The following is a 27,177-nucleotide window of genomic DNA, read 5'->3' on the forward strand; positions in this document are numbered from 1 at the left end:
GAAGATTTGTCCCATGACGATACTGACACAACAGCAAGCTTGGATGATTTTGGTAGCATCTGAAGTATATCTACATCTGGATCTTTTATTAATGCAGCTATCAAGTTGTGAGCTTGGCGAGTTGCTTCAGCAGAGCCCCTGAAATAGGGAACACTTAGATGAATATAAATGAGAGGGAAGCATTACAAACAGAAATTTTAAAGAAGACAGTCTAAATGACACTGTTCCTTATTTTGTGCCTTCTGAATACCATGAGACAAGCCACATCCTCTCTGGGTGTGTATGTTCTGAAACTGTTTTAACACATCCACATCCAAGTAACCTGATGCATATCTATCTGCTCAGAGTCCAGAAATTTATAAAATTCGATCCAATTTCCTTCCTTGTATTTGTCTTTAATATGATAATTTTCCTGAAGTTCAATAATTTCCATTTGAATTTGACATCTGCAGCATCACAGTCAAACGGATTTTGAAACAATCTAATTTCCTGAGCACTGGAATCCAAATCACCAAATCGCTTCCGAAATTGTTCTTTCAAATCTGAAATGACCAAATTTGCAAATGAGGAAGGAAATTCAGCTTCACCCTTCTTATGCTACTCTGCACAGTATAGCATATGAACAAAGTTACAGTTTTTCACTTGGCTTTCCAGAAGTATCAACTTTGCTCTGAATGCCTTGATAAGTGCAAATAAATCACAGACTAAGTTATTTTCAGCCTGCAACTTTAAATTCAAATGGTTAATACGGTTCACCAGATGAGCAAAAATGATAATTTCCAAAGCCACTCGGTATCTGATAAAAGTGGTTCATGATGGTTTTTCTCGGTAAGAATATATCAATTTCATTCCTGAGCTGAAAGAAGCGCGAAAGAACCTTTCCACAGCTAAGCCATCGAACTGCAGTATAATATGTCAGGTCAATAAGCTCGGAATGACATTTACCAGTACTCATTGGAAAATTAGTTCAATTGGTGCATTTCTGCACAATTCTTTCATGGGCCGGATGTGGCCGTAGTTTGGAGACCCTTGCTCTACGGTATGTTCCCTTAATGTTCCACAATTTGACTTGATCACTGGATTATCCAGTGATCGAGTCCACCTCTTTCTAAAGGGCCCAAATGAAGGGGGGGGGGACTCCTTTCCTTACACCTGAAGATAGAAAAAGACACTGTAACATTACATGTGAAACACAAAATAGCATAGCCAGAATAGACGTCCGTTGCTAGGGAACGGATCAGTAAACACGTTTCTGTAGCAATGAATACACACACTACAATGAAAGAACTGTGGAAGTGATGTCTTCTAAATATAATGACGTCACTAGCTGAGTTCAGTGAGAGGCCCGTGTGGAGGTAGGTTCGCATACCTTCACTGTTACCCTGCGAGTCGTAGGAGGCAATGAAAAGGGAAGTCTCATATTTGAGACAGCAATATATGGTCTCGAGTACCAAGAGTCTTGGACCCGAGAAAGTCTGCGCTGGCAAGGACCAGCAGCTTATACAAAAGACAGACATGTCCTCTGATCAGAGAGGGCACCCACAAAAAACAAGACCATAACTGTCCAACAGTAATAAAGGTCTGGTCGCAAGCCCCAGATGGGAGCTCTATGCCAAGATAGACTAGCCGACTGACCGTCGGTCATAAAATGAGACTCAGACTCAGACTCAGTTTAGTGAGATGTGAGACAGTCATCAGCCAGCAAGGAGAGGAACCATGGAACATGGAAGCTGAAGAATCTACACAGTTACCAGGCAGTGCCTAGTGAAGACACAGAAGACAGTGCATGCTGTAGTGAAGTGTAAAGTGCATAAACTAGCAAAACGGTTATAAGTAATTGTAGGTACAGTTTGTAAGAATTCAACAAATCCAATCACAAACCGACACCCCATGTCTAGTCACTAACATCTGAAAAGTTGGGTCTGAAGTCAATGAAGATTCTGGATAATGTTCATGAGAACAGCCATGTTTAGTGCATTCAATTAAATATTCCAGCACCATAAATGTTCAGTCATGAAAAATTCTGTCCATTCTTTCAAATGTTATTGGGGAGAAGTGTACGTCAAACACATACATGGCCCATGATAACACCTAAAGACTTTCATATAAAATAGGAAGCCACAATTCAATATGATATACATGGTACACATCTGTTATGATGGCATGAACGAAGATGCTGAATTTATAAATACGAGAATTCTAATACTCACTTAATTGTGATTATTCTTTCTCCTTGTCCTTTGCTTTGCTTTTCCACCTCAATATGGGCACCCGTGGCTCCTCGAATTGCATTAATGTTGCTTCCTCCACGACCAATCACTCGGCTTATTGCATTCAATGGCACAGACACCTTCTTGGACCTAAATGGGGAATTTAAATACCTACCCCAATCATTAGAATGCTCAACACATTGCAAATAAATTTATAATTTTTACCAGTACAAAGTAACTTCATCTGTCCCATGAAAAAGAATAAAACAATGTTTTACCCTTTCATGGGTATGCACGTTCATGAACTGGGCACTCAGTAGCATAGTTGGTTGAGGCACTATGCTACAAGCCGGAAGGTCACGGGATAGAATCGCAATGAGGTGTTTTTTTTTTTTCAATTTATCTAATCCTTCCAGCCGCACTACAGCCCTGGGGTCGACTCTTTAACAGAAATGAGTACCAGGAATATTCCTGGGTCTAAAGGGGCAGCCAGTGCATATGGCTGACAGCCTCACCACCATCTGTGAGCCGTCTAGAAAATGTGGGAGCCTCGACCTCTCACAACCCTATGGGCCTTCAGGGCCTGTTACAGGGATAACGTTACCTACTTACCTACCTACCTACCTACCTATCATGTGCATAAATAGTCTCCAATTTTGTTTCTTCCAGGACATTACTCTTTCTTATAGGGTGATACCTCACTAATTTGGAATTTGCAGAAATTCAGAAAACCGTTTCTTTTTTGCGCATAATGACCTTCATCATCATATTGCTGCAATCAGTGATCACAAATTGAGAGTGGGTAGCATTAGCATAGATGACAGTAGATACACTTAGGCCTCACATCAAACATCGAGGCCATATTAAAAGAGATTTAAAGTTCAAGCATTCTAGATCTAGAAAATCAGCCGCAAGATAGTACACAAACAGAGACATAACAAAGCTTGGAGTCCATCAATAGTTCTGTGAATTTTAACCCATGATGCAATAAATATCAGATAATGCTGTGGGAAATGAGGCAAGATATAGTAAAAGAACAGTACAAAAAGGAATATGAACCAAAATAAGTTTATTCTTTAAATGCAGCCTCAATAATATTAAGTATGTAAGCTACCTAAAATGTTTTAAGGCTCACGTCACAACTCACATTTTTACAATTCATGACAAATAAATTAATTTTCTGACACACAATCTGCGTTTCAACATAAAGCTGTATTGCCTAAATAAACATGTGAAGACCATTTCAAAACTTCCCTGAACATATTTTCAGTAGCACTTCTGTACTTCGTACTTCCACCAGTTTGGACAAGGGTCTGCTCCCAACTAGTCCAAATTAGTGACTTCTTACTGTAATTAGTCTTAGGATGATCATCAAGAGGCCACTGTCACCCATTCATTGCTGTTTTATCACTAGATAACTTTCCTTCATGAATTTGGCACAATTCAACTTTAGAATATTCTGCAACTTCACAACGTAAACAATACCCCTAAGAGTGCCTTAACATTTCTCAGGTTTACGTATTTACTTTAACTGAATACTGAATTTTTTCATTTTGATAAAATTTTCTACATAAAGAGAATAAAAGCTTTCAACTTTCTCTTAAATGTTCACCTGTCTTACAACTGATTTTTAAATCTGACTTTGAGTAGATAAAAGTGATGTACAAATTGGACTAGTTAGGGAAAAATGTCTGAAAATGATCAAAACAAACAACTCACTGTATGCCAACTGGAAGATGTAAAAGGGCAAGACCAAAAACACACAGTAAGCTACAAGATTTATAAACTCATCAAATGAGGCTAAAACGTTTCTGTTACGGAGTAGGAGACAGGAAAGTACGATGGTAAAACATCAAGAAGAAATATAAGCTGAACCAAAACTTCTGAAGTTTTAGTTTCAGTAAATACAAAAGGAAAACTTACTTCCTAACTACCTCCTTCCAACCCTCTTCTCTCTTGCCACCCTGTTTTGGACTTGTAGAAGACACCATCGAATTCTTGCCAGCACATGAACCCGAGTTTGAATCTCCCTCACAGAAATGATTTCTGTAAAAAAAAAAAAAGAAAACTCCAGTGCAATAGGATACACCAACTGCAGTTGCTTCAAACCTTGTTCAATGAAAATAACCTCATAGCTGATTCAGCACTACTGCATAATTCATCATTAATATAAAGTACAATAATTACAGAGCTTACTAAAAGAGTGGAAAGGTTTAATAAAATATAACACAGATATTTTCAGAATTGCATTTTCTGCTATTCTGCTACACTGCAAATCAAACTGCACTACAAATATTACACCGAACAGAGTCAGAATTTATTTCTTATCATGGTACATTAAATATTCACAATGCTGAAAGAAGTTTGAAATGAAGTTGCAGATGCTAATCACACCTATATTTGGACATCAATCTTGTAAACAATGAACTGCATGAAACAAAACAGTTAAGTTCGAATTGGGATTTATTTAAAGTACATTTTATAAGACTAGAAAGAGTACACTTCATAACATAGCAAACAAAATTCTAAAACGTGTTGCTTGTAGTTCATTAGACTTACTCATAGCTTGTTTATAAACAATAATTCATCAAAACTCAAAATGTATTAATAAAAAGAACAAAATTCACAATTCCACATACCAGTATAATAAAGCAGAATAATGAATTTAATGAATTAAAAAAAATCTGTGAAATGATTTATGGTTTATGAAGAAGTGTGAACAGCAACTCTTCAGATGAACATATGCTATGTCAGCTTCTTTTCCTCACTTGATACAGAGAATTAAATGGACTTCTCGCAACAATGAATTTAATTACACACAATGAAGATGTACAGTGGAAGTATAACCTAACACAACCTTAATCTTTGCAGTGGATGCAAGTGAGTGGGATAAGGGACTGGAAGGGTTCCAGAGCTGATGTGGATGCACTTGGGAAGAGAAATTCCCTGGCCCTTGCACAATCAAACCCTGGTCATTTAGCCTGTAGCACAGTCAGTACACTGATTGACCCAACCCAGCTCTCACATAAGAAAATCACACTGAAATAATAACAATTGGCTAAAATTTGACATAATATCAGGCTTTCGCAGTGGTCTGATGCTCATGTTGATCCTGTTTTGTGTAATGGAACAATTTGGCTGCATTCCTGAATTTCAGATATCCCTACTGTCTCCATCTTCTAGGCAAAGTGAACAATCCATGGCCCTCACTGATACACTGCACTTGCACTACTTGTGTATCCTTCTCGGAATGATGTTCTCGTATTAAAATATTTCTGTCATTGGCTACCACTCAGTGCATAGATGGCAGATATACAATGTATCAGTGATGGACAGTGGGTAGTCATTTCACCTTCAACATGGAAACAGCAAGGATTTCTAAAATGTTGGCAATACAGCCAACTACCACATATAAAATAGGATCAACATAAAATTAGGCTTATATGGCTTCTATACACTGTTGTCATTAGCAAAACAGCACTTTTTGGAGCCACAGCCTTCTTCTGAAGATTCTGCCAGATTTGTTCCAGTTTTCACTATTTTATTGGATTTCCCAACAATAATGTTTTTAAAGAGCCAGGTTGTCAGCCTTGCATCCAACCCAAAACCTGGAGGATGAGTTCCCTGTAATTATGCCTCTCAGGTCCCAAGTTCCTTTTTTGTCACTTTCTACAACTTGCAGGTTTACGGGTAGGCATTCCAACCTGCCTCCACACTGTAACTCTGCACATCAAGGAAAACTACGTGGTGCAATTTAAAAGTTCTGGAAACTTGAATTTTGCAAGCGAATGGTTATGAGTACATCAAAATACCGGTAGGTGTCTCCCCACACACCCTTCTTGAATCAGTGTGGCAAGCGGTGTCGAGTTGAGTGGTTGGGTTTACTGTTGGTGAACATATTTCCATTGTTGTGTTTCCGTGAGTCTGCGGTTTTGCAATGGCTGACCTGAGAGAGCAGCATGTATGTATAAAGTTTTGTTTTAAACTTGGGAAAACCGCTGCAGAAATGCACCAAATGTTGAAGTAAGCGTTTGGTGACAACAGTTTGGGCCAGATACAACGTGCAACTGGTTTAAGCGTTTCAAAAATGGCCGAACATCGACTGATGACGATGATCATCTGGGACAGTCATCAACTGGCACCACACCAGAAAATGTCGCGAAAGTTAGGGATCTGATTTTGTAAGATCATAGACTGACCATCCAAGACCTCTGTAACACCTTGGGACTAAGTTATGGTACATGTCAACGAATTCTATCAGAGGAACTGAACATGATGAGGATTGCAGCGAAGTTTGTGCTATGAATGCTGCAAAATGAACAGCAGCAGCATCGCTTGGAAGTCTGCAGGGAACTTCAACAACAGCTTCAAGAGGATCCAAATTTTCTTATGAAGGTTGTCACTGGTAAGGAAAGTTGGGTTTATGGCTACGACCCTGAAACCTGAAAGTAAGCAGCAATCATCGTAATGGAAGAGCCCTTCTTCACCTCGGCCAAAAAAAGCTTGACAAGTCAAGAGCAACATTAAGTTCATGTTGATCTGTTTTTTTTTATACTGACAGGATTGTTCATAAGGAGTTCATCCCTCCTGGTCAGACAGTCAATTAAGAGTTCTATCGCGATGTTCTAAGGCGTTTGAAGGAGGACATGAGGAGAAAACGTCCAGAGAAGTGGCGCACAAACGACTGGGTACTCCACCATGACAACGCATGACCGCATATGGCTTGCATTGTGCAGGAATTTTGGGCTAAAAACAAGATGGCAGTTGTTCCCCACCCACCGTCCTCGCCAGACTTAGCTCCATGCGACTTCTCTCTCTTCCCCAAGATGAAAATCAGGTTGAAGGAGCGAAGATTTGATACAGTTGAGGAAATTCAAGCGGAAACGCAGACGGTACTAAACACCCTAACAAAGAAAGACTTCCAGGATGCATTTCAAAAGTGGCAGAAATGCTGGGATCGGTGTATGCACTCCCAAGGGGACTACTTTGAAGGTGATGGTGCAGAATGAGATCCAGGTAAGATGTAATAGTTTTTATTAATATGTTTCGGGAACTTTCGGATAGCACCACATATTTAACAAAGGCATGACCAGTGGAACCATGCATGTCATGTGATGTCAAAGTTGTGTGTAACTGGCAAACTTACATGTAAGTCTTTTTTCCTTTTGTAGCAGGTATATATGTCTCATTGCCAGTTGCCTCAAAATCTTCCCTTTCTGCTGGGTGTGGTCTGGAGGCTTCAAACACAAGGTGGCCTTTGAGCTTCCTCTCTCCGGTTACCATTCCCCGACTGGTGAGCTTGCCCCCACTGACAGCAATACTGCTATTCTCACTGGAAGCTTGTGAGGTGGAATGGCTGGCAGTAACATCTGTCTCGCTGCGACCTCGCTTGTCCTTAGCCTCAGCAAGTGCTTGGACATCACAGGGCTTGCTGCTTGTTGGCACCACTGTTCGACTAACAGCAGTGTCAACGCCTGGCGAGACAGTAGAAGAGCATTCCTTATCGCCACTCTTGCTGCAACCTGCTCCACCAGTAATGTTATTCTTCTTCTTTTTCTTGTCTTTACGCTTCTCTTTTGACTTTACGTCATTACTGCTACAACTACCTTGACTGTTGGCATCAATTCCACTATCTCCTTCCTCCTTGTCCATTGGTTCTCCATTCCGAACAGGAGAGTCAGCACCGGGAGAACTGCCTCCACAACGAGCTTCAGACACTTCTATAAAAACATAAAACCAAAATGGAATATTAAAGAAGTTATATGAATGAACATGATGAAACCTGTCTGTTTCTTCTTGGGTTATTATAATGATGCAATTTCAACTACTCATGTACTGGATGACCCAGGATGTTCACAATGATACAAACATTTGTAGCACAGAAAGATTATATGCTGGCTACCGATTCTGAAGTTTCAAGAAAACCGTTTCATTGACAGCATGACAACTGACAACCATGACTTGGCCATAGAGTTGTACCGTTTGCAAGTTGTGAAGGCAATGGTACAGGACTACAAGGTGTTGTGTGTCCAATGCTGTAAAATATTTCATGGAACATATAACACTGATCCCACACCGCTTTCTCTGATGAGGCCATATTCCAAATTAGTGGATGAGTAAAGTCATATAGCTGTACCATCCAGAACATGGCAAAATTCTCACTTCATGCAACAACAAAAATAGGATTCATCAAAAGTGAACGAGTCGTGCGCAATGACATACCATGATGTGACAGGCCCTTAGTTCTTTGAAGAAAACTCAAGGATGAGAAGTACCTAGGTATGGTGAGAAATTACGATTTTGACAAATTCCCTTTGTCAATTACCGAGAACAGTTACTATCATTAGGAAGGGGGCCTGCTCATTATGCTCATGCTATTCAAAGTTAGATGGACAGTTTCTGGACACTACTGTACTGGCCTCTGTAGTGGCCACCTGTCACCTGATAGTCTTGCTGTGACTTTGGCTGTGAGGAACGGTGAACACTGAATACATGAGACTAAACCTCAAGACATTACTGTCACTGCAAAATTATTCCCAGTGTACTGGCAATGTATGAAAACCACTAACAGGAATAAAAGTCAACATTACTCATTCTTTCTCCAACATAAGTGACAAAAACTTGTGAAACACCTATTACGTGAAGAGATCACAATGCAATGTAAAATATTTAACACTGAACATGTTCTGCTTTTCTGTGTTATGAACCCAACTCGCTTATACAAATTAATAAAGGCCAGAGAAAAAACAATTAATAAAATCCCTTTTAAAAACACATCCCACATAATAATGGTGGATTCATATGAATAGTTTCCAAACTTGTATCATTCTTTTGTATTGTTATTTACCTCTTTCACATTCCTCTGGTCTTTCGACTTCATTTTCAGTGGATTTCTTGTTTGTCTGCTCATTCTCTTGATATAAGATTTCATTCTTTTTATTCTCCTCATGCAGCTTTCTTTTTTCCTCCTTCTTCTCAAGTTTTTTTTTCTTTTTCCTTTCGCGCCTCCTTGCAGCTGCTGCCTTCTTGGACTCTTCACGTGTCTTCTCCATGTCTAGTTCTTCTAGAAGTATACTGGCATTCTTGTTGGCCTTGGCTGCTTGCTGATCTTTTGCAGCTCTGATGGTTTTCACACAGTCCTGGCACTTCTCGAGAAGTTCCTGCACACACAAATAGAATTAAATATTGTAGACAACGTTTTTCAGGAGACCACAGAAACTGTGAATATAAAATCACCAAGTTAAAATATTATATTATGTATCAAAATTTTAGATGCATTCAATTTAAAACATGGGAAATTAATTTTTTTAAAGTTTACAAATTACATGGTGGAATTAGTTGGGAAATAAAACAGTGGAAGGAAATGTAAAATTATGCTGGGTGTTGAAAAAACTGGTATGCATATACAGACTTGTCACAAAGTCCAAACATCTTTATTTCAATACATACTAAGGAAGTTCACTGTAGATGTAGAAGCATAAAATGAACTAAAAAATGATTTTTACTGACGTGCTATCTTAAAAAATATGTGGCACAAATGAGACATCAATTCACTGGAAACCATAATTTTCAAACGAGACAAAGCTTCTCCATAATTTTATTAGCTTAATATATTTCCTCAATATCCTTTGATTTAAAACCCTTGGAACTTTATAGAAGGCAAATTAAATCACAAGTTTAGAGAAAATGTGTCACAACCTTACAGAGTTGCAAGATTGTACTCATTAAAATTACAAAAGAATCTCTCAGTTTCAGTTATAATGCAGGCAAATATTTGAGTTTAATATTTATCTTCTGTAGTGTATTTCATATTTGTTTTAATTATCGTATGCTTCCCTTTTGCTGGTGTACACTCACATATGGAAGAGGAATCCTATCAAACACTGTGTCAAAGTCCAGCTTTGCCTAGGCACAGAATAGAGATATTTGTGTCGGCAAGGACAGAGTACATCAGCAAGGTTTTGACTTAGTACTGGGGACGGGTGCACAACAGACCCAGCAATGGCCTAACTGCTTGGAGTAACTGGAAGTCCCCCACCCCCTCACACAAACACTTAATTTTCATTAAGTTACGGGATGGTAAAATCAATGAACAGAGGAAAATAAATCTCACCAGGGTGGACCACATCCAACTCACAAGTATCCAATACAAATTCTGGCTGGGGATCATATATTCTGGGTGAAAGTCTTTGTGGTTTTCTTTACCCTTCCGGTTGGCCATGGCGACATTTTACATCCTTTATCATCAGTCATTATTATAGCACTGTTGAGTCAATTAACACTTAGCCTTAGCAGCAGATATACTGCCATAATATTAACAAATCAACAAGCATGGCATGTATTTTATTATAATCTGTCACTTAGGCACTGCTGGGTCAGAATATAATACCATAAAGATCATATTAATTTACAGGCTAGCAAAATCACTGGTTAAAAAATTATCGTATGGCTTTGGTATTAACAGTGCTGAACACTTAGCTTCTGCTGTTAGTATCCGTTTATCTTTGGCCTATTTAACACTGTCAGTATCCCAGAAAACATATTTTGAATAACTGGATAATAATGAATTTGAAAACAGTGGCAGCCTAATTTAAGTTACCATCCTCAAAATTTACCTGGAGGGACTGAAGAGAACCATGAAAATCTGCAGTCTGGATAGCTGGTGCCCTAGCCAAGAATGGAACCAGGCAGATTACCGCTTGAGCCAGCTCGCTCAGTTCTCTCAGTGTTTGTAATGAGATAACAAAAGTAACACAAATATGTGCATTTATAATAATTATGTATGCAGAAAATGATCAATTTAAAACAGACACTGTTCAGTCCACTTTCCACAGTACATAAATTTCTGAACAAATGCAACCATGTCAACTATATAAGAATTATGGGTCCTTGATATTGGGAAGAAAGATGTGGGTTCAGATACAGTTTGGAATGAACAAAATACAGGAATGACTATCAGTAATCATAATACCACCATACCTTGTCACTGACAGTTGAAATGTATCGGGTCATTTCCTGGTCGCTGGGAAATTGTGTGACATGATTCACCATCCACTTAACTACCTTAATGTGCCCTTTCCTGAAGGCAGCCATCAAACATGACACCTGTAAATATAATCAGTCATACAGAAGAGAGATGGTAGCACTCCAGTTCCACTACAGGTACACTCCTGCTTATATGGCAATACTTTTCAAAAATTCTGTACAAAATTAAAAGAAGAAAGACATTTTTCCATGAAATTAATGTAAAAATTGAGGAGGGGGAGGTTACATTTCAGGGTTGATATTTTAGGTTTCTAAAATTCAAGCCTGTAAACTTTCCAGTTACTTCAGACTGAAATACCATTGTAATCTGAAGTTTAAAGTCATAGCAGTTTGTCACACACATATGAGTGACTATAAAAGGGGTATGGACTGGTGAATAGGTTCATCAACCACTTAAAAGCTGTAAGAGGCAAAAGGTAAAGCTATCCCTGTTAACAGGTCATGAAGGCCCACACAGTTGTGAGACACTGAGGCTCACATTTTCTAGACAACTGGCTCATAGATGGCAGCAAATCTGTCAGCCTTACGTGCCAGCCACCCTTTACCCCCAGGAACATTCCTGGTACGCATTTCTGTTACAGGCTGAGTTGACCCCAGGGCCATAGTGTGGCTGGAAGGATTAGGTCAACTGAAAAAAATCCGCCTCATCGGGACTCAAAACCACGACCTTCCAGATTGTAGCATAGTGCCTCAACCAACTATGCTATCATGTGCCCCTACTTACAGGTTCTAACTACAAATAACAATAACAGTAACACTGATTTCCACACTTCACAAATCACTACACCCTAAGTCTTCTCAGTTTGTTTCACTAGTCATTTCCTAGTAAACGATCTTAATAGTGAAGATTCTCCAGCTTCTGTGCTCACATCTTTACTGTCTGGCAAATATCCCACAAATTAAATGAACTCAGCTACCCTGGGGTCCTAGCTCTATAGCCTCAACGTGAACCCAACAGAAAATACTGCTCCCAATGGATTTTCTATTGTTGTTATGTGCAGTTGCCTAGCAACTGCATGGATATCACTGATGTGTTTACTGGCCACTACCAAGCAATGCAAGTTCCTTCTTGTCATCGTTGCATAGCAATAGTATTACATGCTACAATACTATAAATAATGAAGCAACTAATGGCATGCCACAGAAATACTAAGCCATCAGCAACTGCTCAGTCTAGATGCAACAGCCTTGATTTTGTTCTTTTTATGATCTCATCCATCATATCATGTTCCTTTGGCACAAGATTTAACAGGAAATTATTTCTGAAACAAGGCCAAAATCTAATATGCCTTACTGCTGGGCTCACATTCACCAATGAGAATGCAGAACCCCCACTATGCTGCAGCCCCAAACTATAAATACTGGTGCTAGAACAGTGCTCAGTCACTTGGTTATGAACAGTGAGACAGAAGGATTCTCTGAAAGCCTGCAATCCAACTAACAATAAAATGGTAATATACCAAGCAAGGGATATAAAAACATGGTAATTGTCGTTACACACAGGAGGAGTCCTACAGAGTCTGGAATGGATTGTAAAACATACCCTTCCAGTGGGGCAAGTGCAAAACATCACTTGCACAGGGAATCAAATTTACAATTTTCAAGATCAAGGGGACAATCGAAGACAGTTTTCTTACCGTTGGACTGTTCTTCAAGACCAGGTGTTCCATCAGCACCATTCATATGGTAAAACCACCAAGAACTTTGTATTAATGTTGCACCTGCTAAACATGTCTCCTGCAGGTGTGAGTCAAATGGTTCAGAAAAATGGAATAGTAAATGACACACATGCAAGAATTGTGTTCATTAACCATCTAACCAGTTTGTGAAACTGGCCTGTTTTACCAAGAGCACATAAATGTGTGGCAGTGTCTGTTCACCAACCTTGATATTTCATGAAGCTGCAAATGTTATCTTTGCTCTAACATGGCTTTCTGTTACTTCACATATTGTATTAACATCAGGAGCGAACAGTTCTAATCAGTATCCATATGCACTGTATTAGGGTTTTGCTTTTTTTCCATAAAAATATGCCAATGATACAAGCACTATCTACAAATGTTTCGTGATGCAAATAGGTTAATGAAACAAGATGGAAAAAGCTTCATCATTCATTAGCTACCTATATGAAGCACAGTCTTTGAGATACTAATAGTTGCTCTCCACCTTCTTACTCAATAACTAAAAATTAGGCCCCAATCCTCAGTTACAATTTAGAACACTATCTTGATAATTACACAAATATTTCAAAACCAGATGTAAGGATTTTCTGCATAAGCTGTGCTCTGGACCTATAAAGCACTGCAAACATTTTCTGAAAACATGTCTTAAAGATGATTCAGCAGTTTCAACTTGTATTTAAGAACAACTTGCTTCATTTTTATAACTTCTTAAAACACTATAGTGGTCTCAGGAAAAAAGTACCTTTCTGTTATCTTGAGAGTCAATGTCTGCCCCTGCATTGTATAAGAGTTCAACAACATTTAGATGGCCACCATTTGCAGCTAACCACAATGGAGAATTGCCTTTCTTGTTCTTCACTTCCACTTGGGCACCCCTGAAAACAGTAACATGAGATATAAAGATCAATAAAATTAGTTCCAATGGAGATGTCATCACAATAAATCCATTCAACTGTTAAGGATGTAAAACAACATTTACTACTCTGTCCAAAAAGTATCCGACCTTGGGTCGGGAAAACTAAGTTCTGTATCTGGGTGGCTACAATACCTAATCCCCTTCAAAGGAGGCCTCTTGTGACTCCACACACTTAGTCCAGTGGTCCTTCCTTCGCTGGAAGCAATTCTGGAAGGCTTGTTTTGGAATGTCATGCAGCTGCGCTGTCACGTTCTGAATGTTGTCCTCGTGGCTGTCAAAACGGGAGCCTTTTAGTGGTGTCTTCAATCTTGGGAACAGCCAGAAATCACAAGGACACATGTCAGGAGAGCAGAGAGACTGGCAAACCTGCGGAATGCCGTGCTTGGCCAGGAAACCCTGGATGAGGTGTGATGAATGAGCTGGGGCATTGTCATGATGCAGCTACCAGTGGTGTGTGTCTGGTCTCTTGCACTGAACTGCATCACAAAGACGGTGGAGAACTTCTTGGTAGTATTTCTTATTGACAGTTTGGCCTAGTGGTGCGTACTCATGATGCAGAACACCACAGTAATTGAAAAAAAAAACAGTCAGTATCACCTTCACATTGCTCTAAACCTGTCGTGATATTTTGGGCCTCGGGGATGTCAGATGCTTCTACTGTGACTTGGACCTTGGTTTCCAAGTCATATCCATATGCCCACGACTCATCACCAGTGATCACAGTCTTCAGGAACTCAGGATCCCCGTTGGCGCATCCAGCATGTCCTGTGCGACCTCAAGGTGGAGTTTTTGCTGCTCTGGCAAAAGCAGCTTGGGCACAAATTTTGTTACCACTCTTTGCATGCCCAAATCCTCAGTTAAAATGGTGTTTGCAGAAACTCTGCTGATGCCAACCTCATCAGCAACTGTCCAGATGGTCAAACGACGGTCCTCCATGATCAGTGTCCACAGTTTTTGAATGACATCAGCATTTCGGCTCGTTAACGGTCTCCCAGAACCCTGGTCACTGTCCGCAGACATACGGCCATCTTTAAAGCAGTTGAACCACCCTTTAATTTGAGTGACCCCCCCCCCCATTGCATCATCGCCGAAAGCTTGCTGAATTTTGCAGGTTGTTTCCGTTTGGGTACCCCAATGTTTCTGACAAAACTTGATGCAGTATCGCTGCTCCAAGCGTTCTGTCATGTTGAGCGAAACGAGAATGCGACGAACACGTGTTACACCACTTCACTATCTGGCAACAACAGACACATCCGGCGGTGTTGCAAGTCAGCAAAAAATCACACATGCGCATATAAGTCCCTTCTACCACTACCCTCAGTTTCCCCACCCCTTTGGCCATTACTCACAGCGGAAATAAATAAAGTCAGATACTTTTTGGACAGCAGTGTAGTCATATAATTTATGTACTACTTTAAACATTTTTGTCCCAAAGTTATAACACAAAAAAATATGCAAATATTACTTTACAGAGTATAATTTTATGTCTGATTGTGGGCAGGAGTATTATGGCCGCATAAAAATGAGAAAAAAGCTGCTGTGTAAGAAAAAAGCATGATTTCAATTTATGTTGTTTACATCGTCCATTTTGAAGTCAGCTGTTTAACTCTTATACTCGTACTTTGCGACATCTGATATACTTCCAAGTCACTACTCACTGTGGCCAATTTAACATATGAAATCCTTGACTATAGCAGCTGGGATAGCGTAGTCAGTATAGCGACTGACTACGGGCTGGATGATTGAGGAGTCGGAGTTCAAGTCCCAGTAGGATCAACGATTTTTGTTTCTCCAATCGTCCAGACCACCAGACCAGCTCTGGGTTCCACCCAACCTCCTACACAATGGGTACTGTGGGCTCTTTCCCAGGGGTAAAGCAGCCAGTGGTTGAACCTAACCTTTCACCTTCAACTAGTGCCAAGGTCAAGAAAACATGCATCTATACATCCACTCTCCCATATGTCTAAATGGCGTAGTGCTTAATTAGTTAAGCATAGGTGCAACTTTACCTTTTTCTACCTTTATTCTTTGACTGTACTAAATAAAATAAGGCACTGAACATGAATTTAAGGTGGGAGTCCTAATGACAGTAATACATTATTCTTCTAGCAGCTTCATCTCTTCCACCTGTTTTCAATTTTATAGTGGTGCCACCCAGATTTACTAAGTAGGAATCAGTCAATCTTCACACAAGGAAATGGAAAAGCAACATAAATGTCTCTCACCATAATGGATAATTTTTCAATACTAAAAGCACTTTTAAACTACATGATATTCAAAATACCTTGAGAGCAAGAGTTCTACGAATCGGCAGTGTCCCTTGTCAGCTGCAATGGTGAGTGCAGTGTCTCGTGATGAAGGAACAGGAGGTGCGTTCACATCTGCACCTTTATCCAAGAGCACTCTACCCACTTCCACATAACCACCACTTGCAGCTTCCATTAGTGGTGTCAAACCAGTCTTTGCGCGGTGCTCTACGTTTGCTTTCCTATCGAGCAGAAGACTGACCACTTCATGCCTTCCTTGGAAACAAGCGAGTGTAAGAGCAGTGTTCCGATTTGTTTCAATCTGGGCATTGATATCACTACCCATATCCAGCAGCAGCTTCACAGCAGCTGAAATGTACAAACATAAGAACAGATCAAGCATCTTGTGTGATACATCAAATAATGACCAGAGGTCATCACCAGCCAGGCATCAACATCTGAGCAAGATCAATCACCAAGCTCCTATAGTGAGCACATAATGTGCATGGAAGTAAAGTACCATCATATTACTTGTAGCCAGTGCAGCCCAGAAGTGAATTCCCCAAACAAAACTAAAAATACTGAGTTTAAAATCAATCCCAAAATATTTTTAAAGCGATATGTAGTGTATAAGCTATTCAAATTAAAACATTTTCCATTTAAAACCTTGATTTACTGCCATATGTATACTGGAGGTGATACTTTGTTGGCAGGTGTTCTACTACTGCATGATCAGACTGGCCACCAGTGCACATTTTTATACCTGTATCCACAGTTCAAGTCTGCAGTGTGCTGAAGTTGACTTACATCTTTCTGCTTTCACAACTGTTTTTCATGTGCCAGTTTGGGGATAGCATTATTCTATCAAGATGTTTACATATAGGTTTCACTTTTCTGGCCCACTGTTTGGCAAACCCAAAAAGAGTGGTTGAAAATGACATCTTATTATTGTGAACATTGTAAAACGATGCCTCCCATTGTGAATTCAGTGTTAACAAAGTTTTGGTTTTAGCAGACAATACCATACATTAACACATAATAAAACAAGGAAAACAACAAGCACAACTGAGAAGAATGTATGAAAGTTATTCAGTGGTTCATGCACATAGCTGATTGTTACTAAACAACATTTCATTTCAGCAGTGTTACTCAGGAACAAAATATGTGCATGTTAAAGTTATTCATTAAGTCTTCTTAGTAAATTGCTGTCTCCTGGCATGGCTGCTTTAAAGAAAGGGAAAGAAAAATTAAGAGAAAAAAGTTGTGCCGTCATGTTCCTAGTGATTATTTGGTCTCATGTAGCCCACAACATAATTACAAGAATCCAGAATCCTCCAATAATAGCATAAGATGTTAGCATGCACTGCTTGTAACACACCAATGTTATGATGTTCCTCCTTCACAAATTCACTGTCTGTTGTAATACTAATATTTCTGTCATTCCTGCTTGCATATAACCAGCCAGCCAATTACAAGTTGTTGCTGCTACATTCTACTGTGCTGTTTGACAGCATCAGGATTCTTGTTTTTTCATAATTTTGCTTCCCCATATTCTTGTATCAAAAGGGACTGACCCTTAACCAGAAAACGCAAGCAACTCTTTTAGGAAATCGAGAGAATAGAGATGAATGAAAAAAGTAAAAATAAATGGTTAATGTCACTGGAACTTCCCATGTTGGGTGCCTTATCGCATTCAGTACAATTAAGGAGTTTTTGTTGTAGTCTTATTGTCTTAGAAAAGTAATAATAAGCACTGATGTAAATTGTCAACGTGGGGATATGTAAGCTACAACATATGGCAGAGTTTCAAATTATGTTGAAAAGAATGGAAAATCTTAAGCAGCCATAATTTTCCTAATATCAATATTCTGAAAAGCATTTTTCACATATTTTATGCACAACTTTCAGACACAATTTTTGTTCCCCCATTTTACACTTCTGGTGAAAATATATACCTTTTCATAATTTTTCAAGGAAAGTGTTGTGCAATTCCTTTCTCCATACTCCAATGGATACTTCTGTCCCCAAATGATCAGTCTATTACTGTTACACTGTTTTCATTCCCAAGGAGACATCCAATGCAAGAATGGCCAGTCCACACAAACTGTACTCCACTAAATCCACAATGTGTTAAGACACAGATCAGATAGCACAACCTGCCTGCCACTGACACATACATTCTTTCCTCAAGAAATGAGTGAACAGAAACAAAGACAGTCATTGTCTGACTGCAGTATCAAGAGCAATCTTGGAATGAGCATACTCTAGTAGATGAGTGGAAATGGTTCAACTTTAATATCCTACAGATGAGCCAGCAATTACCTGTAATCCAGTGTGAAGCAAAATCTGGTAGCAGACCTTTATACAGAATAGTTGTGCACCTCCAAAGTTTCATATTACAACAACAAAAAAAGTAAAATTTACCTGTATGGCCATTCATTGCTGCCAACATGAGGGGTGAAATGCCAAGTTTACTTCCTGTTCTTGAGTTAATCTCGGCTCCATGTGCTAACAAAAGTTTTATGATGTTCACATAGCCACCTGAAGCAGCAAGACTGAGAGGAGTGTAGTCGGACACGTTGCGATGCTCCTTATTTGCTCCTCGTGTTAGCAGCAACTCCACAACCTGACAAAATATAAAAATGTGACTTCCATCTAACATAACCTGTTAATTGTAAAAGCACTTACTTGACTGCATTGCCTTCTCTCAGCATCTCGTTATTAAAACTGTTCAGAAAATTCCTTGTTTAATAAAATATAAAAGTCCATCATAATGACAACAAAAAGCCTGTCAATGGATCCCATTTCAAGGCATTTAAACTGAATTAATGTCTTAATTACCAACTTGATAAGACAAGGCTCTGGAAATATACATTAAAACCACATGCAACCTACAAATTTTGCTTGCCTACACTCATTAAATATTTCTATACATATCACAGTTCTCCTGTTACTGACTGCAGCAGGAATGTAAGCATAATCCTCAAGACCTGACCTAAGCTGCATTTTAATATCATCTTCCCATCAACACCTATGTCTCCCAACAACAATTTTAAACATATTCCACATTTCCCACATACATGCTACATGTCCTACTCATCTCATCATTCTTAAGTTATTTCCCTCAACAATATCACGTTCAGAGTACAAAGTGTAAATCTGCTCATTCTTTAGAATACTGAGTGTGACAGTGGCAGGAATACATGTTCCTGGGGGATCCCCAAGATGTAACAGCTGTGTGCAAAATCTACTCACTGTGAAGGTGAGCTCAAGTAACAGATGTGCAACATTAAACATTACTTCAGTATTCATGATGGAGTCAACAGGAATGGAGTGCCAATCCCCTTGGTACTGCAGCCTCAAACAGGCCAGTCCTGAAGGTGAGTACGGGGTACTTAACTACATAACAGAAATACTGGGAAAAGAGCCTAACCCACAATCACAGTGTCCTCCATATATCCCACATGGGCTGCCCACAGTCTCACTGTAAGCATCCAGTGACTAAGAGCCACACGAATGTCAAGGCTAACAACCACAACTTGATATACCGATCTTTAACTGTCAGACTGTGTACAGAGAAGTGTTAACACATTTAATGAATTGCGGCCGGGGGGGGGGGAAGCTGATACATTCAGATTGGAGGCAAGTAATGTGTTTCCCAGCCACTTTACCCTTGTGGGAAGAATCCGATAGGTTATGTGAATTTCTGATCATCCTGTATAAACTGACACACACACAGTATTCTGTTCTACAAACTAAACATACCTCATATCGGCCACCTGAACACGCTAAGGAGAGGGGTGTGTCTTTAGTCCTTTCTGACTGAGCTTCAATATCAGCCCCATGTGTTAGGAGAATTTCTACCACTTTTTCGTGACCAGCTGTAGCTGCTAGAATTAGTGGGGTAAAACCTTTCTTATCACGGTGTTCTGAAATAAAAATGATAAATTTACAACTACAATACATAACATTTCACAACATACACATGCAGCAACCAGATAAGCTTGATACTAATGTGCAGTTAAATAAAGGATTTTGGTAGTTTCTTGATAATTTATACAAGAAAAATAAATTCAGGAAATTATTATTATTCAGCTAAAACTGTTATCACACTATTTGTTTCACAAAACACTAAAGCTTGTAACACATGCATGTGAGCAGTGTGTGCACATGCGCACCCACACACTGCTCACATGCATGCACGCGCGCACACAAAACAATTTTGGAAGTAATCTCTTGTATGGGTGTGATATGTGGCAATACACTCTGGTAAAAGAAATTATTTTCAAATAAAGCGCTCAGGAGAACATCTGGACAATGGACATGAACACAACAATAGAAGAACAATGTTTTCTATGTGGTCTGTGCCAACATGTTGCAACCAGGAGAGTTGGAGCAATGAGTTAAGTTATGGGATATTCACCAGACAGTAACAACCTGAGCATAGAAGCTTAAGAATCTCCACTGTTGAGAGCTGTTACCAAGGAATGACTCGGGAAGACCATAAAAGACAGAGACTTAACATGTGCTGTAGTGTTGTGTAAACTGTGTAGATCAGCGATAGTGCTGTAACTGCTTATATTTCCGAGTCATATGTATAAGTGGTCAATAATTCCGTTCACCAATCCAAACCCCATCTACAGTCACACACATACATGAGATGGCCACCAATGGTTCAGAGGCCCATATTGCCTCTTATCATACTCCAAAATACTGACTGTGTACTAGACTACGTGGTGCCATATCCCAAGACATTATAAATCTGCACCACCAAAAGTCTCAGACCTTATACTGTTCATAAGTTCTGCATTGAGCACTTTACCACCTCCTGAATTTATCTCGAAGTCCAGAGTTGAATACAGAATACCTACCAATGTCAGCACCCCGAGACAGCAGCAGTTCTACCAACTCCTCATGACCTCCAGCACAAGCCAATGTGAGCGCAGTGTCATGATTGCTGTCTGTTTCAGAGTCTACATCCATGCACGAGAAAGGAGCTTGTGGACACTGCGTGCCTGGATACTGGCTACTTGAAGGATACTGCCCAACAGCTGCACAGAAGATCTTCAGTTACTCATCACTTATTCCCTTTCTGATCCTACGAGGTATTATAGTATATTAACTCTTGCCTTCAGACCTGAATTCAATCCTGTTTAAGTATAGTACTTCCACAATATTCTGAAATGTGTAAGGAAAAAAAAACCATGACAAAAATCCTGACACAAGTAGCTAAGTTTGTAGTTACTCAATGAAGCTCAACTATAGAGACTATTTTGAGTTAAAATATGGAGATAAGTATACATCATGATTTGGAAAGAATCAGGAAGTGGTCAGTTTTCTTCTAGGCATTACCCTGCGAGGCCCAAGGAAAGCCATGGAAAACCATGACTTACTGGCCAGATGAGATCTGAACCTTACAAATAAAAAATCATGTCTGCTATAAAGCTTGACAGCCTTAAAGATTATGGTCAACAAATAAAATATGTAAGCCCTGGACACTTTAACAAGAGCAAACAGTTAAAATTTGCCATGGCTGTTTTACGAGCCAAAAAGCCTGCCAATGAAAAAGCATTTAATTTAACTTTTCAAATTTTGGACCACAACTGCAGCTTGAACAATCGCTTGTGGACAGAATAAATTTTTCATGGAAAAATAATTTTAAACTACCATTCAGAACAAGAACTATCATTAGAGAAACTTGTCTTCAGAACCTGTTGTAACTTTGGCTCTGCAGAACAGTTTATGGATCTGGTTATGGATTTCAGAAGTTGCATAAAATAAAATTTTGGTATTCATTACTGTGGTAATATATTTCTAACACAGACCAGTGCTGAAGATTAGCTTTATCCACGTGGCCATATAGAGTTTTATACCCTTTTCTATTTCAAACACTGAAATAGCATCCCAAATCTCACAAATATTTTTTCTTCAAGTTCAAATACTGAAAGAAGGTGCAATGTGAAAAGGAAATATTGCTGAAGGCTTTAAATTCTGATAATATATTATTAAAGAATTTAACTGAGTAGTATGTTACTGCCTCGTCACCAAAATGCAGGGCAAAATCATGACATAAAGATAGGAAACAGATGTTTTGAAAATGTGGCACAGTTCAGATATTTGGGAACAACCATAACAGATTGAAACCTGATTGAGGAGGAAATTAAGAGGCGATTGAACTCGAGTTATGCTTGCTACAATTCAGTCCAGAACCTTTTGTCTTCTCGTCTGTTGTCCAAAAACATAAAAATCATAATATACAAAACTATAATTTTGCCTGTGGTTCTGTATGGGTGTGAAACTTGGTCTCTGACATTAACCCGTTGCCGTGGTTCGTCGTGTATGTTTCGTCAGGGATTTAAATCGTCTGGGGGGGTTCGACGTGTATGTTTCGTCCAGCTGCACACGTATGTTATAACGCCCATAATAATTGATGGTTTTGCTGTAGATTGTTAGATTTTTCACTGGCCTGTTGTCAGGAGGACTGTATTTAATGACACACGCGTTTAAGAGCGCTAAGTCGTCGTTACATATGCCTGTCTTGCAGCAACGTTCCTGTGGCTATTGCNTTGAGTAGCTGCAGAATTGGCGGCTCCTCCAGAAGGGCTCAGTTCCATGAGTGAGTAAGTAAGTAAGTGTGTTAGAAGATAATAACTGGTGACATACATGCATTTTTAAACAAAACTGTGTACCACACCATACACTAAATTTCATTCTAAATCTTAAAGATATAAACCTGTGTTAGGATCCGTCTGATAGTTTTGCTGTGTTATGTTCTGTGAGCTGTAAGCTGCAGCATTCTGTTGGACTTGTTGGTTTTGAGTCTGGCGCTGCTGGAACTGATAGCGATTTTTCTTCCCCTTCCCCACCGGGACTGTTCCAGTGCCAGATCCGGGCCCTGCTGACGAAGCTGTCATTGCCCCTTTCTTGTCTGTTGTTGTCTGGGTGGCCACTTGAACTTGGTGGTTCATGCAAGAAGGCTGCACGTACTGTGCTGTGCCACTTGGAGACGCTACAGTTCCATGTGTCGGCTCAGATGGTGGTAATGCTTGACCAGGAAATGCTGCAAGTTACATTCAACAATTTTACCACAAAAATTTTGGATCTCAGCTCTGAATTGGCTTAACAAGCATGTTAATTTTAATTACACGCTCCCATGCACAGTTATTCAGTTAGCAAAGAGTGTAGAGGTATTATGTGTATAAATGGGCAACACAAAATGGTTTTAAAATCACAGTTGCCAGTGTGTACATGTAATCAATACAGTGGACTCAGTATAAGGACACACTGTAGAAATATTTCTACAGTGTGTCCTTATACTGAGTCGTAAATAAAGGAGTTTTAGGGCAAGGTCCACTGAAGTTGTTTTGTATTTTATGTCCAAAAATGCTTCCATACACACGCAATTCAGGAAAACTTTGTATATCCAATAATTCATATCTACAGCTATAGTTCCAATAGCACGTGATATCTCCTGGCCCCATCTGTATGTAATGTGTGAAACCCCAGTGCAAACTAAAGAACACATCACTGCTGTATCAAATCTTCTACAGTCATTTGTGGATCATGCAGTGACATGTGTGATCACAAGCTCAAGTGGTCAGAGCACAGACAAGAACATGTGGTAATGGAACAGAACTCACAAATACAAAATATAAAACATGTAAAACATATACATATATATCTGGAAACATGACGGCTAGCCAATACTGTTTTGAGCAGACAGCAGAGAGTATATGAGGGATCGTTAAATATGGGAATGAGTGCAGTTACAGAAATTTTTGCCCACTCATTCATTGAAGTGTGACTGCAAACAAAATGCTGATATTCACTGACTCACACTCCAAACTTCGGTACTTCTGCATGCACAAAATTGTTACAAAAAAGATGATTCTGACAAAGCTACCTGCCTGTAAAGTTTAAGTATCCTTAATCAAACAATTACAGTCCTGTATAAGACTGTTCTTAACAAAATCTAAGTCTCATTGAAACCAGAAGGAAATGAAAGTGCCACTTGAAACCGAAGTAAATGTAAAGTTCTTCCTGTACTTAAATAATTTAGCACCATTCCATGAAGAAGGGGGGGGTGGAGGTACATCATTCTCGACCTCAGCATTTGATGATGGTGGGTGGTCACCATCACACCTGAGCCACTTTACCTCCCCTCAAGGGAAAGAGTCCCCAGTACTAACTGAATAGGAGGCTGGGTGGGCCCCAGAGCCAGTCTGGATGCTGTGGAGTACAGAAAAATTTCTTACCCCTTGCCATGAATTGATTTCTGGCCATCCTGCCTGCAGCCTGTTGCTACACCAAATGAGTTATCCTTGTCATTTGAGACTTATACCTTAATGTGCATTTTCACATGTGAATTCTACATGCACAAATAAGGCTGCCAAAATCTTTATGCCTTGAATGGTAGGAAGTGTGAGAATTTGAGTTTGATTTATACATTGCGTCGCCAGTCATGAATTAACTTCAAACCCTGTTCCACAAATGGTAGATGAATTCTTAGTTTATTATTGCAGGTTATGAATATATCCAAGTCTGGTTTCAAGAATACTGGAAAAACAATGTTATACATGATGCAATATGAAGCATCATCATGATCAATAACAGAAGACATGATATTATTAATTCTTCTGTCTTCAAAATGTGATTTTGTATCAACAGCTGACATTGATAAAATATTTCAAATATATATTTTTTCTCAATAACTGTAAATGACCAGCTAAGACTACTTGGCACACTTGGAAGAAAATGGATGACATTTATATATTAGGCATGTGTGTCTTGTTAATCAAATTGGGAGAAAGGACGATGACGAAGAAGGTGGAAATGTTGGCAGTGAACATGAATGTGAGCAATCAATGCAGGTCTAAGTTGGCAAATGTGAAGTCACTGAAGCCAAGACACATGATAGGTAAAGAGAGTGAGACTACCTAATCTGAATAAAGCCTAGTGACATCAAGAAAGAAACTAAATTGATGTCATGCATGATAAGTTTTATTTCCCTTTGCATGTCTGTAGTACAGTAAAGTAAGTAAAGCTATCCCTGTAACAAGCCGTGAAGGTCCATAGGGTTGTGAGACATTGAGGATCCCATATTTTCTAGATGATTGGCTCAAAGATGCCGGTAAGGTTGTCAGCCTTACACGCCGGCCTCAATTTACTCCCCAGTAAAATTACTTAATTAATTCCTGGTACTCAATTCTGTTAGCCTGTAGTGCGGCCAGAAGGACTAAGTCAATTGAAAAAAGATCCAATGACCTCATTGGGACTTGAACCTGCGACCTTCTGGCTTGTAGCATAGTGCCTCAACCAACTACGCTACCGCGTGCCCCCTTCGTGTCTGCAGTAAAAGTGTGAAAGTAACTGATAAAATTACGTTTCTTAGTGCATGGTCTTCATACATTTGGAGTCATCTTGCTGGTGTTATTTATTACCAGAGAAAGAAGAGTGTGGTCTACCAGATAAAGTTCCCAGTAGTGTCCTGATTCTCAAAATGTTCCCAAAATCCTGTCCCAAATTGACAGTCATCCTGCACATGCCTAATATTTATGGATTATTTAACACAGCTATCGGAAGCTTGAACCAGGTAGCAAGGCTCCACAGTTAGTATGCTGAGCAGGACAACATGGAAGAGTTCTGAGACTGGGCAGGCCTGTTGTTCTGCACTTTGTTACACCAGTATAATTTAAAGTGAATCACTTTATGATATCAATGGACAGGAATATTAAACATTTTATGAAATTACAGCAGCATGAGGTTAAAAAACCTCATTCTTTCCACATCTTCATTCAAATGTCCTACAGTTCTGTATAAAATACAAATATTAGTAAAATTTGTTACATGTCTTCATTTCTGATGGCCAATAACTGTGTAATCTGCTGTTGATCTTAAGAATGGCATTTCATCTGATACTCATCTTTTGTCAGGCCTCTTCCACACTTCACTCCCATGCATAAACACTGATTTTGGAAGAATATCACTATAATGTTAAATTTATAAGCCCTGATAACAACAATGGTTTTCAAATTGACTTCAGAGTTCAAGATTCTGATGTAACTATCATTCACATGTCCAAAGCTTTTTCATCCTAACAAGATATATCATATTCTTCAAGGTCATAAGCACTACAAGTGTACAGAATTCTTGAACACAAGTGAAATATGAACATAGCCCAACTCACCAAGCCGAGGTGTCTGCAGTAAAAGCTGGGATGCGAAAGCTGTCCCTGAAACAGACTGCAGTTGTGTGTTAAGGATTTGGGCTGTCTGCAGGGGTGCTCCACTGCCACTGGTGATCTGAATCCCACCAGCAACTTCAAGAGACCCTCCTCCTGTAACCTGTAGGCCAGGGGTCAACTGATAATGTGGATACTGCAGATGCAGGCTGGTTCCATGCTGAACCTGTTCAGAACATTTGCACGTGAGATTAACGATATATACTAACAGGTGACATCCATTTTGTTTATTGCCTGTAGAATTTCTGGACTATTCACTGTAGATTCACACATGAAACAGGTTCTTACAGTTACAAAATCCAAATAGCAGCATCCAAAAATCTTGATTTATCATTCATCAATTTAACATTCCTTCTTTCATTGTTCATTTTGGGTGGGTGGGTGCATTTACCACCTCAATAACCATTTTAAGTTTCTATCTCACTATGTTCAAACCCAGCGTATCTAATTTGACTGCTTCAACAGTGCATTATAGTCTTGTAGATACTGAATACTAAAATAAATAGAAAATGTGGTGGAAAGTTCAAGTCTCATATGCTGATAACTTCAAAGTAACAACACAGATCCCCCAATTAACTCGAGGAACTATAAACAACCATGAAAAATCTGTCAGTATATCCTGCCTCCTTTCAAAAATTCAAACATGAGATTCACCAGAAATGTCAAATTTGCTGTTCATTGCATGTTTACTGCTCTCTCAAATGATGACAAAACTGGAGTTTTCAAAAACAAATCACATCTACATGTTAAGAAAAATAATGGGATATATGGAAATCAAGACTCTGGTTATGTGGAATAAGACAGAATTATGTTCACCCTTCAAACATAGTTCTCTTGG

General features: G+C 39.3%; 1 protein-coding gene across 1 annotated transcript in view; it reads right to left on the reverse strand.

The window, feature by feature from the left end:
• LOC111870827 (ankyrin repeat domain-containing protein 17) overlaps positions 1-27,177 on the reverse strand; it is a gene marked incomplete in the record, with an annotated part of 91,356 nt that overhangs the window by 25,476 nt on the left and 38,703 nt on the right. The window contains 13 exon segments of the mRNA XM_033754013.1: positions 1-138; positions 2,211-2,381; positions 4,134-4,256; positions 7,357-7,930; positions 9,058-9,370; positions 11,190-11,315; positions 13,680-13,812; positions 16,138-16,468; positions 18,524-18,725; positions 19,865-20,028; positions 20,971-21,150; positions 22,833-23,159; positions 26,286-26,505. Coding sequence (XP_033609904.1) covers positions 1-138; positions 2,211-2,381; positions 4,134-4,256; positions 7,357-7,930; positions 9,058-9,370; positions 11,190-11,315; positions 13,680-13,812; positions 16,138-16,468; positions 18,524-18,725; positions 19,865-20,028; positions 20,971-21,150; positions 22,833-23,159; positions 26,286-26,505 — 3,002 coding nt within the window.

This window comes from Cryptotermes secundus, unplaced genomic scaffold (assembly GCF_002891405.2).
Source record: "Cryptotermes secundus unplaced genomic scaffold, Csec_1.0 scaffold596, whole genome shotgun sequence".
Classification (NCBI taxonomy): Eukaryota; Metazoa; Arthropoda; class Insecta; order Blattodea; family Kalotermitidae; genus Cryptotermes; species Cryptotermes secundus.